This window comes from Vanacampus margaritifer, chromosome 20 (genome assembly GCF_051991255.1).
Source record: "Vanacampus margaritifer isolate UIUO_Vmar chromosome 20, RoL_Vmar_1.0, whole genome shotgun sequence".
Taxonomy (NCBI): domain Eukaryota; kingdom Metazoa; phylum Chordata; class Actinopteri; order Syngnathiformes; family Syngnathidae; genus Vanacampus; species Vanacampus margaritifer.
This window is the reverse complement of record NC_135451.1, coordinates 18220496-18234151: the sequence shown is the minus strand read 5'-3', so window position 1 is coordinate 18234151 and position 13656 is coordinate 18220496. Positions and strand designations below refer to the sequence as shown.

At 47.4% G+C, this 13656-nt stretch overlaps 1 protein-coding gene across 1 annotated transcript; it reads right to left on the bottom strand.

Moving 5' to 3' along the window:
- Window positions 1-381: 381 nt before the first annotated feature.
- tmtopsb (teleost multiple tissue opsin b) lies at window positions 382-8047 on the bottom strand. Its single transcript, XM_077554409.1, has 4 exons — window positions 7507-8047; window positions 5356-5684; window positions 2989-3222; window positions 382-1836 (listed from the first exon to the last, which is right to left on the bottom strand). Exons 1-4 carry the CDS (start codon window positions 7880-7882, stop codon window positions 1555-1557), a joined length of 1221 nt encoding a protein of 406 aa, XP_077410535.1. The 5' UTR covers window positions 7883-8047; the 3' UTR covers window positions 382-1554.
- Between the last annotated feature and the right edge of the window lie 5609 nt (window positions 8048-13656).

Here is a 13656-nt window from a genome sequence, read left to right as displayed (position 1 = left end):
ACATGACCTTGTAGGCATTTATTAAAAAATAAAATAAAATCGTGTATACTAAGGCTTTTATTATAGAATAAATAATGACCATGTAATATTAATGCTTTTATTATTTCTTTTTCTTTTTTTAAGATGACCATTCAGGCATTTATTTGAAAAAAAAAACATGTTTAGTAAAGCTTTTATTATTATTATTATTATTATTATTATTAAATCTAAGATGTTTAAAAAAAAAATTAGGAAATCTTTAATTTTTAAAAAATCATCAAATTAAAATAAACACCCAACACACAAAAGTGATTTTATTTTCCTGTTTTCTGGCTCACTTTTCTTGCTCAAGTTAAACAAACAAAACAAGTCAATTGAATGAAGCACAATCAACGGCGAGTGTTTATTGAATGCGCAATTATAAAATGAGGCTCATTTCATCAAATGGGATTATTCTGAGACGGAAGTTGACAACACAACTTGAAGACAACAAGCGTCCAACGGTTAACTTTGGAACCACAAAAGCGCTGACGTGGGTTTGATATGTTGTGCAGCCTTAAACTTGCAACTTGCATCATTCCGCAGTCTTCTTTTGTGTTGCTCTTTCCCTTCCATGTCGACAAGTGTCACTTGTTTGCCACCGTTTGCAAGGCCAAACTTTGCTTTTTAGCTCCTGTGAAAAACGGCCGGAAAAATAAACTGCAATGAGAAATTGGCGCCACACGACGTAAAGATGCTCCTCTTCATAATGGCTGGATTCAAAGATTAGTTGACTTTTAACATTTACAAACATTTATTTGAAAACATAAAAAAAAATAAATCATATATTGTGATTTGTTTTCTATTTCAGCTCAACCATCAACAAAACAATTTTTATGACGCATTTGATTTGATTTGTCGTGCTGCGTTTGTTTGCCGCAGTTCTGCTTTTAGAACTTGATTCTTTTTTTCTTTTTCTCCTGCTGAGTCATGTGCAGTTTTTTCTCCTCTAAAAAGGATTCAGTAAGCGGCTGCGTGCTGTCAGCCGGGGCTGTTTTATGCCATTGAAATCAATGACGTGGTAATAACATTTTCTTCAGCGCATTCAATTAGCGATTGAAGAAGATTTTTGCGGTGGCGTGCAACAATATAGGAGAGGAATGGACAATGGCGAGTCAAAATGGCGGCAAAAGGACGTGAGGAAAGCGTTAGGGTGGTTGTCATTGGATTTGTGAGGATGATTTGGATTTCAAAACGTCGTTTGTAGCATTCTGACTGCTTTGTATGCTCGTCACGGAAAAGTTTGTTTTCACCGGGAAACGTTTGCATTGCGGAAATATCCAAAATCTTCAGTCAACTTCTTCTGGGAATTCTTCCATGACTCACAAAAAGTTGGGCTTTCGGCTTCAAACTTCAGAATGAACCTAAAATGCACAAAAAAAAAGGTACTAAACAGTGAAAAGTTGGAGAAAACCACAAATGATGTGTCAAGCTGAAAGTGCATTTGAGGTTCATCCTAAAACTTCCGGCAAAATGGATGCACGGAAAGACATTTTTGGAGCCACGCAGTCCGGGACCGTCTGTCGTCAAGAGTCGTCACTCTCTGTAATGAGCCACCAGAGTCGCTTTGGGTTTCGAACCGTTCGCGTGAGCGGGCGGCCGATGATCCGCCTCCGAGGACCGACGGTGCGATTGCGGCGTGGCGCTCGCCGAGGTCGGCGTGGCGTGCGCCGAGGTGGGCGCGGCGGCGGACACCTGGTGGTCGCCGAGCTCCGGACGGACGCCGCGCAGCGTCTTGGTCACCCTGGAGAAGGTCTTGAGGGTGGAGCGTCCTTCCACGGCCGAACATCGGAAGAAGGCTCGGAAACAGCGGTAGAACTGCACGCGCACAAAAACACACAATCGACATTTGAGCTCGGGTTCAATAGAAAAGTCAACAACACTGAAAAACTGCCAAAATGTGGAGATGACGATGAAGTCACGAGAAGAAGAAGACGACATTTCTGTTGCTTGGTTCTGAGAAGTCAAACTCAAGCTGTCCAAATTGCAACAGGACGTGATCAAGAAATCATCATCGTCATCATCATCATCATCGTCATCATCATCATCATCATCATCATCATCATCGTCGTCGTCGTCGTCATCACATCCAAAGATGCGTTGGAGTCGTCTCGATGGTCTTCATGGATAAACGTAGTGAACTTAGTATACTTTTGTGTCCCACACGTATACTCGAAGTCAACTACATTTCCCCAGAAAGCCGCCAAAACCAGCAGAGGACGTTTTCGAGCCTTTCGAGCAACGTTGTCGTTTTTCTTGTTGACGTTGGTGAAGGTGAGCACGAATGCTCGTTTGAGTGACGGCTCGTCGTTTGACGTCCGCCGTCAATCCACAAACAAAAGACGACTTCCCGACTTTTATGGGGAACGCCAAAAGTCCATTTGGTTTGGTGGTCGGTCGCCGTCAACGGGGTCGAGGTCGTTCCGTGCGGCGCTTGAAGTCTTCAACTCGCCTCAACACACGGCGGACATATTGGATGGGCTGGGAGGAACTGAAGACTGAAAGCGCCGCGCAGTTACGGCGGCTTTTCATCAAACGTCGTCCAAATCAAGTGAAGGGACAAAAGACACAGACGGATGAAATAACGGCCGACCCGAAGGTCAGAAAGGTCAGCCTTCTGCCGTGTCGTCTGGCTTTGGAGATGAGAAGAAAAGTCACGGACACACTTTGGTCTTCAAATAACACTTGATACACGGATGTCACCGTTTCAACATTTGACCTATGACCTTCTAAAGACGTGCATGTTTCACGGTTCAAATGTGGTGGAAACGCAGACAGTTTTTTCTTTTTCAAGATCCCTCTTGAACTCTTTTCAACGGAAAATGGATTTCAAATTTGAGCTGGAACATCTTCAGTGGACACAAACTTTGTGGCACTTGGACGGAAAAATGATAGTTTGGCATTTTTGGTGGCCCAAAAACGGGTCTAATTTGATCCGTAAAAGGCGGCAAGAGTTGTTGCCACGCCCACCTGCTTGTTCATGAAGATGTAGATGAAGGGGTTGACCACGGTGGAGGACTTGGCCAGCAGCGAGGGTACGATGCTGGCCTCGGGGCTGAGCGGGTCTCCGGGGCCGAAGGTGGCCATCAGGGCCACCACGCCGTACGGCAGCCAGCAGACCAGGTAGCAGACCACCATGGTGACCACCATGACCAGAACCCGCTGCTCCCGCCGCCGCGTCACCACCGAGCTGCTGCTGCGCACCTGCAAGCGCAAACAAATCTTTTTCTGCACAAAAAGGTTTTTTTAGCGTGAGCTTTTTTTTAACAATAATGTGCCCTTTTTTTTAAATCAACAAAATTGGCGTCGAATGAGCCTCAAAGGCCACAAGATTCCGTCAAGGCTTGTTTTTCCTCTCCTCGCTTCATCTGGATGCGTTTTTCTTCCCGTCTAATTTGGACGTCAGCCAAATGAAGCAATTGACGCCTCCGCTTCCATTTGAACGACATTTGATGACGTCGAGCTGTCAACGCGCTCCCTGGCGACACACTGACGACAAAATACAGAAAAATACCGAAAAACTAAAAGCATTTTATATTACGAAAGCAAAAATGCAAACGTCTGCGGAGAAAGCTGCATTTGAGGCACACGAGCCGGCAAACGAAGCGCTCGATGCAAAACGACGACTCGCGAGCAGTTGGATGGTCTTCCCCGGACGTTTTGTGATGAGCAGTCAGTGGGCAAAGAAAAGGTGTCAAACGCAAGCCTGTAATTGTGCGACTCGACCCAGAAAAGTTTTTATCGCCAGCAGAAATCTGGAATCTGCTCCTGTTTGCTCCACAGGCTGCCGCTTATCTGATCCACTTGGAATCGTCTTCTTGTTGACGTGCAATACACCACATGCTGCGCGTTAGCATTAATGAGCCTGCGGGCTTTAAAACGGCGCCAGCATTTCACGCAAATTAACATCAACGCCCCAAAACGGTTAGCAGTAATCCGCAATTGCTTGGAATTTACAAGCGTTACGTCATATTCTGCCGTAAATATAGCCGAGCGGAAATCATTGACTTGACTTGATGCGTTCCACATACGCGCCTAATGCAGTCAATAATTCAATTGTGGACGGACACAAACCAGATTTACAGCTCATCACGCGAGCGCTTCATTATAAAACCAGTTTGTGTCTTATTTGGGTCAATTATCAGACGTACTGAGAACCGCTGGTAGCGAAGTCCAAACCCAATCGTGCAAAAAAGAATCAGCAATGAAGATGCCCTGCTATGATTTTTAGCTTTATTTTTTGCTCTCATACATCAACTTCCAGATATCGTTTTGTTTCTACTTTTCATTGTTGTGTCGGTCACGAGAAAGTCGCAGAGCAGCTGACGTTCCTTCAGTTGAAGTTTGGGCCCGACGTCGAGCGCATCCGACTTCCTGTCCAAACATTCATCTGCTTAAAGATCATTTGCTGCTGCATGCGCTGCTTTCATTAAAGCAAGAAGAAGAAGAAACAGAGGAGGAGGAGGAGGAGCAGGATGAAGAGGAAGAGGAGCAGGAGGAAGAGGAGGAGGAAGAGGAAGAGGAAGAGGAAGAGGAGGAGGAAGAGGAGGAGGAAGAGGAGGAGGAGGAGGAGGAGGAGGAGGAGGAGGAGGAGGAGGAGGAGCAGGAGGAAGAGGAAGAGGAGGAGGAGGAGGAGGAGGAGGAGGAGGAGGAGGAGGAGGAAGAGGAGGAGGAGGAGGAGGAGCAGGAGCAGGAGGAAGAGGAAGAGGAAGAGGAGGAGGAGGAGGAGGAGGAGGAGGAGGAGGAGGAGGAGGAAGAGGAGGAGGAGGAGGAGGAGGAGGAGCATTTCCAAGGGTGGTCGACTGCCAAAGATCAAAGCAAAGTCTGTCATCCGCTTCGAGCAAAAATCTTTGTCAAGCCAACACAAGCTTAGCCAGCAGGGATTAGCACGTCTCGCTAAAAAGAATGCGAGATCGACTTCAAGATGGCCAACATGACGTCATTCGGCCAGCAAGCATCTTTGGCATTTTCTTTTTAAATTGGACCCCAAAAACTAACAAAGAAAAACAATTTGAGCATTTTGCATGAGAATCAAGTATTTTGTGTAAGCTGAATAATAATGGAAAAAATCATTCATCTGTTGGATTGTTGAATCTAATGATACTGCCCGTAGCTGACATTTTGGTCCTGCGTGTGGTCTGATGAGACCAAGTTAAACTGATTTGGTTAAGATCATTTTCCCTTGTGAACTTTGAGCGTCTTCTTCTCCACGGACGCTTTAGACGGCATTGAGACCGCAAGGCGAGAGCCGATCACAGGCCCGCTCCCTCGTCAACAGGACGCTTCCCGCCGCCGCACCTTGGATAGAAAGTCCGAGAAGGTTTTGTCAAAGCTCACCTGTCGGATGGCGTGCAGCAGCTTGCCGTAGGAGAAGACGATGACGGCGAAGGGCAGCAGCAGGCAGAAGGCGAACAGGCAGACCACGTAGGAGACGTTGTTGGCCGTCTGCGAGCGCCAGTCCACCGAGCAGGTGGTCCCGGGACCCTCGGGCCCGTAGCGGCTCCAGCCCAGCAAGGGCGGCAGCGTCCAAGCCATGGAGTAGAACCAGGAGAAGCAGATGCCGGCCAGCGCCGGACGGAAGTCGCGGCCGTCCGCCATGTTGGGCACCGTCATGGTGCAGTAGCGCTCGTACGACAGCACGGCCAGCGAGATCAGCGACACGATGCCTGCGGGAAAAAGAGGGAGGGCAGCGCCGCGCGGGATTGGGACACGTTTGCAACCATGAAAAGAGATGACGGCAAAAAACGGCGGAATAAGATCGAGCGTGAAGATGGCGGGCTCGCCTTGATCAACAAAATCAACGTTCTCCTTCCTGCTGCTAATTGTTCAATTGGCGTTGCCAGGCGACAACATCAGGACCAATCAGCGCTAACGAGCTCGTCCGGGAGACTCCACTGCACTCGGACGGCGGCGCGGCCTCCTGATTGGCCGACGATCGATGGCGACTTTACGTTTGCCATTTTCAAAATGGCTTTTTGTTTCATTTGTGCAAATTGGTTCCTCAAAGACGTTCGAATTCCGATTCACGTTTGATTGCGTCTTTTTCTTTCATGAACACTTTGCAGTTTTGTCAAAACACTTTTTCGAAACGTGGTTTCAAGCATCTGCGTGGAATTTTTGCGTCCATCTCGCTTCCGTTTCTTCAACGCTTTCGCTGCTTTTCATTTGAATCCAAAATAGCCCAAATTGGGTCCAAAATGGACAGACGCGACTTTTTCAAATAACCCACAAAACAACCCAACTTTGTGGGTTGTTACAAAAATAAGCCCCCCTCCCTTTTTTATTGTATTTATTTATTTCTTTTCATTTTTTTTTAGCATTCAACCGTACTGTTGTGCTGGTTTGGCCCAATTTGGGCTATTTTTGACCCAGCTGTTTTCCGCCGGACATCAATAATCCAGATGCTTCCCGACCGCTGGAAGCACTTTTGTTGACTTGGTTCCGCTTCAAACGGCATCCAAACGTGCAGTTGCAATCAAACAACGTGCACTTTTGTGCATTCAGGGTGCCGCAGCACGTGGCTCAGTCTCCACTTTTCAAAAGCTGAAAAGTCTCCAAGTTGAGCTGTGGGCCGACGTGTACTAATGACCTCCATTTAGTTTTCCTCCCACGGCACCTCTAGTGGTTTGCGTGGCGGGTGCTGGCGCCGGCTCAAACGCGATCGTTCTGACCCTTGGCCGGGCTTTTAATGGGCTTTCCACCTCGAGCTCAATTCTTCTTGTCCCTCTTGAGGAACTAAACGAAGCGGGCCGGGCCGACATCCAATCTGTGGCCAATTGTCTTCCCTCATCGCAGGCTTTACTTCCTGTCGCACCTCCCCACTCTTCCACTCTTCCACTCTTCCACTCTTCCACTCTTCCACTCTTTCACTCTTTCTTCTTCTTCATGTCTGCGGCACATCCCGCAAAAGTTGTGCGTGGCTTTCAATTAGCCGGTCACTTGCTTCTCATTTGGACAAGTCGCAAACAAGAGCGTGACTTGCTGCAACCAGGAAGAAAGTCAGCAACTTCGCACACTTTTGTGTCCAAGAGGAGGAAGTGCATGCCGAGATTCAACAAGCGGCGTGCTGGCAGCAATTTTCCCAACAATAAGCGTCTGCCATCCTCACGGTTTACATCATGTCCACACAAACACTCTTTTTTTCTTTCTTTTTTTTCTTTTTAAATTTGACTTCATGAGCTTTTCAGCTCCCAAAAAGTCATTGCGCATGTTCATGCATTCCTTTCCTGTTCTTATTTTGATTATCTAGAATTTCCCGGCATTGACTTTCTCCCTCAAGTGTCAGTACTTTGACTTCCGTCACGTGACACGCCGGCCGAAGATGTTAGCGCGTCCTTTTAGCGCGCCGACTCACGGCAACTCGCCGACGTCAACTCAAATACGCAGAGGGCGAGTCAAGTATTGGGGAAGGAAACCGAGGCTCTCCCTGCACTCCAGGCTGCAAGGAGCAAAGTTCAAAGGTGACTTTTGAGCACGAGCTGCACTCACCCAGGCAGGCGTTGACGAAGCCGTACCAGACGCATCCCGCGCGGCCGATCAGCCAACGTCCGCGGATGCTGGCGGCGAAGCTGAAGGGCGTCCCGAGCACGCTGACCAGAAGGTCGCTGAGCGAGATGCTGACCAGCAGCAGGTTGATGGGCGTGCGCAGAGCCCGGAAGCGCCAGAACATGGCCAGCACCGCCAAGTTGCACGCGAAGCCCAGCGTGCCGATCACGCCCAGGCACGCCGCCACCAGCAGGTGACCCGTCGGGCTGAGCGACGGCGAGACAGACGCCGCCTCGTACTTGGCCGTGGCGGCGGCAGAAGAGGCGCCTCCTCCCGCCTGGTAGTGCGCGCAGCTCAGGCTCACGTTCGAGTCGATCATGCCGCCGAGTTCGGACCCGCTGCGCTCTCAAGCCATCTGGAGGAGAAGGAGACGCGGGAGATGCGCGCGGCGAGCTCCGTCCTGGGGGTCGCGTGGTCGCTAAGGCCGACGAGAGGCGCCGGCTCAGCGGGTCGAGTCGAGGGCGCGCAGCCTCGGCGAGAGGACGCAGGTGTGGCGGCGGCTCCGCCCCCTTGGTGCGCTCCTTTCGCGCATGCCTGAGCTTTTATCGCCTGCTGAGCAGCAGAGCCGCGTGCTCAAAAAAGCCCCCCCCCCCAACCCCCCGCCCCCACCCGTTGGCAACACAGCCAATGACAGTTAGCTGCCACTGTTGAAAGCCGTCAGAGCGCCGCAGCCTTGACAAGGTTCAAGTCCATGTACTGGTTCTCTCTTTATCCCACTAGTAATTAAAAAGTTGAAAACTTTCAGTGTGGCGAATCTTGCGTGACCTTCTTGATGTGCTGCTTAACAAACACGCAAGGCCAAAGAGATTGGATGCGATGTTTATAAGGGAAAAAATGAGCCAGCAAAAAAGTTGGACGTCATCTCGATTGACTTTTTCACAATTGACCTCCACGTCAGCCGTGTGAGGAGAAGCGTGAAAGGCGGGAAGGACGACGCCGTTGACATCATTCATCCGATCAACTCGCTGTTAATTAATGTCCTTATCGATTCATAATCTTTTGACGTGAAGCGGCGCTCGCTCGGCGGCTCGTCTGTTTACGAAACGCTTCCAGAGGGTCAACGAGGGGAAAAAAAACATGGAGGGCAGCAAGAAAACAACACGTGCGCCGCCGCCGCTGCCGCCGAATGCACATTTGCCGTCAATAGCAACAAATCCATACAAATTGCATATTTGCTGATAACAAATACATTCAGATGACCTCTGACCTCCCATTGATTCGTTTAATTGAGTTGCGCAAACGCCAAACAAGTCATTAAAAATGACACACGTGAAGACAGCAGCAGAGACGAGGACCAAATCAACAAGTTCTGATGGTTTCGCAGGACAAAAACAAGGCTAGCGAAGGTCGTTTCTCAAAAAGAAGAACGCAGCGGACGGTCTGCTGACCTCGACAAAAACGCTCTTCCGAAGCAAACGCGCAAGAACTTTCTACCGATAAACAAAAGGTTTCTTGGCAAATTGAGAACTTCCACGCCGACGATGACGTGTTGCCGCGATAGCATCATGGCAGCGTGCTCGCGTCTCACGACGCGGGCGGGAAGGCAAGGAAATGACTAATTGGACACGGGTGCCAAGGAAGGCACAGAGCGGAATATTCGACACGGGTCCGAGTTAGGAAGCCAAATAAGGAATGTATTGTTTCAACAGGTGCGAGACAAGACGGCATAGAAATGATTTGTTATTAAGATACGGAATAAGTCATTGCGGATTCAGAAGACAAGAAAAGTGAAGTGTCAAAACGGTCACTTCTGCTTGGACACGGGTGTGAAAGTGGAGACGAGGCTAGGAAGGCTTGATTTGGCGCAGGTAGGAGAGTTGATTGTTTTTTTTCAGACACGGGTGTGAGTCATGAGGAAGCACAGTGCTTCGAGTCGGGCCTCGTCTCATTTCCACTTGGAACCCGCCCGCCCACCTGTGTGACATTTTTCTTTGCGCTCATTTCTCGCTTCCTTTGACGGTTCGTCTGCGCTACCGTTCCCAAAATAACCACGGCAAGAAAATTAACTCATTCACCTCCAGCCATTTTTGACTGAAGCAATCCCGTTCGCTCCCGGGATAAGGCCCACAAAAGATTGTGTTCTATTGCTATAAAAATTTGGAACCTACCAAAAGAAAGATGAGTCTCTACCTATTCCGTTTTGCAGCAATTAGCATTAGAATATAGCTAAGTTTCATCATTATTCACAAATCTGTTAAGAACTGTGGGAAAATGAGCTTTTTGCAACATAGCCCTAGTTGCTCTCTTATACTCTGCTGCAACCTGCTAGGCGTTTTTTGTAATAACTACCATTTGCCCAACCGTTCTCTGCTTCACAGCCTTCGGTTTGCTCTAGCATAAAAAATAAAAACACGCATAAATACGTCTTTGGGATACTTAAATAGAACATATTTATATGCTTTTGGGAGCAAATGAGTTGTATGAGCATGTAAAGTGACGCGTGTTGATGTCAACGTTAGGTGACGAGTTTGGCTCTGGGGAGAACAATCCATCCGTCCGTCCATCCGTCCGTCCGTCTGTTTTTGATTTTGGAGGAGGCCTGAAGTCATTTTCTTTTCCGCAGACTCCATCGCTCTCACAATGAAACTTTAGGCAGTCTTATGAATGATTGAGCAGCTCAAGTGACTTTGAAGAACAAAACTTTTCAACCCAAGCGGCTTTGCTGTTAATAATAAATACGGGAGCTTTTCCTCTTAACACCTGATTGTCAAGTGTTTAACGAGCTGCTTTTCACATCCTGGAATTCTTCTAAATTGGACTTTTTCTTTTTCTCTTTTGTCTCCAGCCCGATGTCGCGTGATGAGGGCGCTCACCTCACCCTGACGCCGCTTTTCCGAGCGTCCCTCCTGCAAAACGAGCGTCCGTCTTATAAAATCAAGGCCCAAAAACACTCGTGAGTGCAATCAAGAGACGCATTCAAGAAAATGGTTCACCAAAGCACCTCGGCTGGCAAAAGCAGCTGCTGCTGATTTGCAAGGTCAGCACAACTGGCAAACTTTCCCACACATTTGCCATGAATGTCTTGTTGGGGGATTTGACGTGATGGCGGAGAAACGCGGCCCACCCGAAGCTCGTTTCGCAAAACTCAATTATTTGCTGCATTCGTTTAGCCGCGATTCCCGACTTCATTTGCTTCCTTGAAATGTTCATCCATTCATCAATCTCATTAAATAATTGTTGATTTACGATAGTAATTAGTCATTCTGATTTGAAAAATATTAGTTCAAATATTTTGATTAAAAAATGATTACTATTAAACTGATTATAAAGTAAAAACGGATTTAAATGAAAATTTCTAGGGTTTAGTTGTAATTAGTTTGTTTTTTAGACACAATCATGTGTATCAATTTTAATTATTATTATTTTTTTAAACCTACTTCTCACAGTTGCCCGTCTTCCAGTGCAGCTCAGTGCTGCCCAACACGTTGTGGCACATGACGGTACTACACTGAAGAGGCGCAACCCTAAATTGTGAATAAGCGCATAAATGCCGCATAAGAAAGGATGGTTTCAAAATGTGTTGGGTGTCGCACCCGCAATATGTCGGGGGACGCGCTGTCGCATACATCCTGGTTAAATCCTTCTCAGCGTAATCGTTCGTCCGCTGACAGACAAAGATGAAGACAAACGCGGAATGAAGAAAAGACGTCCCTCAGGTGGCCGAGTTGGCAAATGCTTTTGGCACTTGTGGACGACGACGCACTCCAATGCAAGCTGACCTGGCAGGAAGTCGTTTTATTTGTCTGGCTTTGTTTGCCCCATTAGCCACGCTTGAGCGCCCCCCCCCCCCCCCAAAAAAAAACTAACAGGTGTTGTTTGGAGGACATCCGCCATCTTCTTTTCTTTGCAGAAAATGCAACGGCACGCTACGGACACACAAGTGCAAAGAAGGACATGAAGGGGGGGGGGGGTTGCTGTTGGGCAGGGCCGTTTTTTTGTGTCTTATTGTTATATATTTAAAAACAACACTTTTTTAAAAGAAAAAAATAGGACAGTGTTTTTCGTAACACTTTGTATGCATTCAAAAAACATCCCGAGTTGTGTCATCGGCCCGCAACTTTAGCTCACTGGTAATGCTGTGTGGTGCCAAACTGGAGGGCATGGGTTCGACTGCCCCGTCAAATTTAAGGCCGATTAGGACATTCATGTACTTTGACATCGTACCGTCACATAGAAAAACGAGCAGTCAAGCAAGAAACAGATACTTGACAAAAGTTGATACCTTCTACAACATTTTATTTTTTGGGGGGACGAGAGAAGAGTTGTCCAGCATTTAGTGCATGGGAAGCTTGGACGTCTCAGTGTGAGGGACGGACGTTATTCGCAAGGACGTTTTTGATGGAATCACAAAGATTTGGACATAAAAAATGTTTAAAAAGTGGCTCGGCCATAAAAAGGTGAAGAATCGCTGCCGGGGGGCTCGTCCACTTTTTGTTTTCAAGAAGGAGCTCGTCGTCTTCCTCCGGTGCTTTTACCGAACCTCTCCGTCCTCGTCCCCGTCCTCGTCCCCGTCCCCGTCCCCGTCCCCGGGGGAGAGGAACATCTCTCTTCTCTCACTTTGACGCCATCGATCGCTCCACACTTCAACGATGACTCACTTGGCCTCTTTTTTCTCCCACGTACGCTCGCTTTGTGTAAATATTCACATGCTTGCCTTCCTTCTTTCAAGCTTGCAATCAGCGTCGATGTGCCGATCAATGACAAGGTAAAGGATGAGAAGGAAAAGAAAAGGGGGGGGGGGGCACTAGTTGGTGATGTTCTCCCTGGAAATTTACGATTTCATCAAGACAAAATAGTGTGTGTGTGTGTGGGCGTGATTAAGAGACAAATCGTATTCAATAAACAAATATAATAAAGGTCATTATGGACTCGTTAAATAAATTCACATTCCTAGAAATACAAATCGACATTTTCAAGAATAAGGTCACGTAGGCTATAAATATCGTCACGTGTGTGAAGACGGAAAAGTGAAAGTCAGCGAGTGGGAAGCCTTCCAGGTGGCAACCAGAAGAAAAGAGAGTGAAAAGATTGACTCAAGAGCGGCCAAGTTCATCCCAGCTGACCCCCAGCTGACCCCCTCCTCACCCGCTGGGAACATTTGTCCTCTGCAATGCACTGAAAAAATGGGAATTGATATTTACTTGAAAAAACACAGTAAAGTTTGTTCACATCAGAAATTCCAGCTCAACTCATTGTAAAATGTACTTAGAATTTCCGAGTGCATCAACCTTAACTCAATATCAATCCATGTTTTCAGTGTGGAGCAAAGTCAAGTACACGGACTGGACACAAGATTAGGTACACTCGCCCAATGAAAGGCAACCAGATGAGCACAAATACAAGCTTCGATGCTTCTTTACAAAAATAACAAAAGTTGCTTTTTGATTATGCTAATGTTAAACCGATTCGAGTTGGTGGAAATGACAAGCACAAGTTTCCTTTTGAGCCTGCAGGAAACACAGGAAAGACATTTGACAGCTTCAAAAGTCATTCAGGGCGCAAATGGGCTGCCAGGAAACGAGAACGTCTTTAAACTCGCCCTTTACGTCACGCAAGGTCACGTGAGGCGGAAAAGCGTGAAAAATCGAACATTGATGGAGCAGAAAACCTGAAGAGGCACAAATGCTCTTTTGTCCTAAATGGTCCCGTCATGCTTTTGTGCCACAAACGATTTCTGCGCATGCGCGCGCTTATCAAGGTCACTCCAAAGTCGACGCAGCTCCTGACGAACATTCAAGTGGACTTTCAAATAATGACACCTTGATTTTATTTTTTGACGCTTCCTGTCGTAATGCATCAACTTCCTGCCAACGAACAACAGCGTTTGCATTCATTTTGCTTGCAATCTGACGCGTGCCAGCAGCCACGGATTGTTGGAAGTGCGTCATGAGCGATCACTTGTTGACCAATCGTGAGTGTCACGTGTAAAAAGCCGTCGTGGTCGGCTTGGATTTGTTTCATAAAGAATCCAAAAGAAAATAAGGATCTCCTTCTCATTTTAATCTCAAGTGATTCGGATTTGAATGACGTCAGCAATTTATGTTTGCGCAATTTGAAGCCGGCGTCAGCTGTCAATCATTCGTCTGTGGCGGG

Coding starts and splice junctions, on each gene's coding strand:
- tmtopsb (XM_077554409.1), bottom strand. CDS start 7,882: ATGATCGACTCGAACGTGAGCCTGAGCTGCGCGCACTACCAGGCGGGA. Junction 3,223..5,355: donor TGCTGCACGCCATCCGACAG/GTGAGCTTTGAC, acceptor TTGCGCTTGCAG/GTGCGCAGCAGCAGCTCGGT. Junction 1,837..2,988: donor ACATCTTCATGAACAAGCAG/GTGGGCGTGGCA, acceptor GTGCGCGTGCAG/TTCTACCGCTGTTTCCGAGC.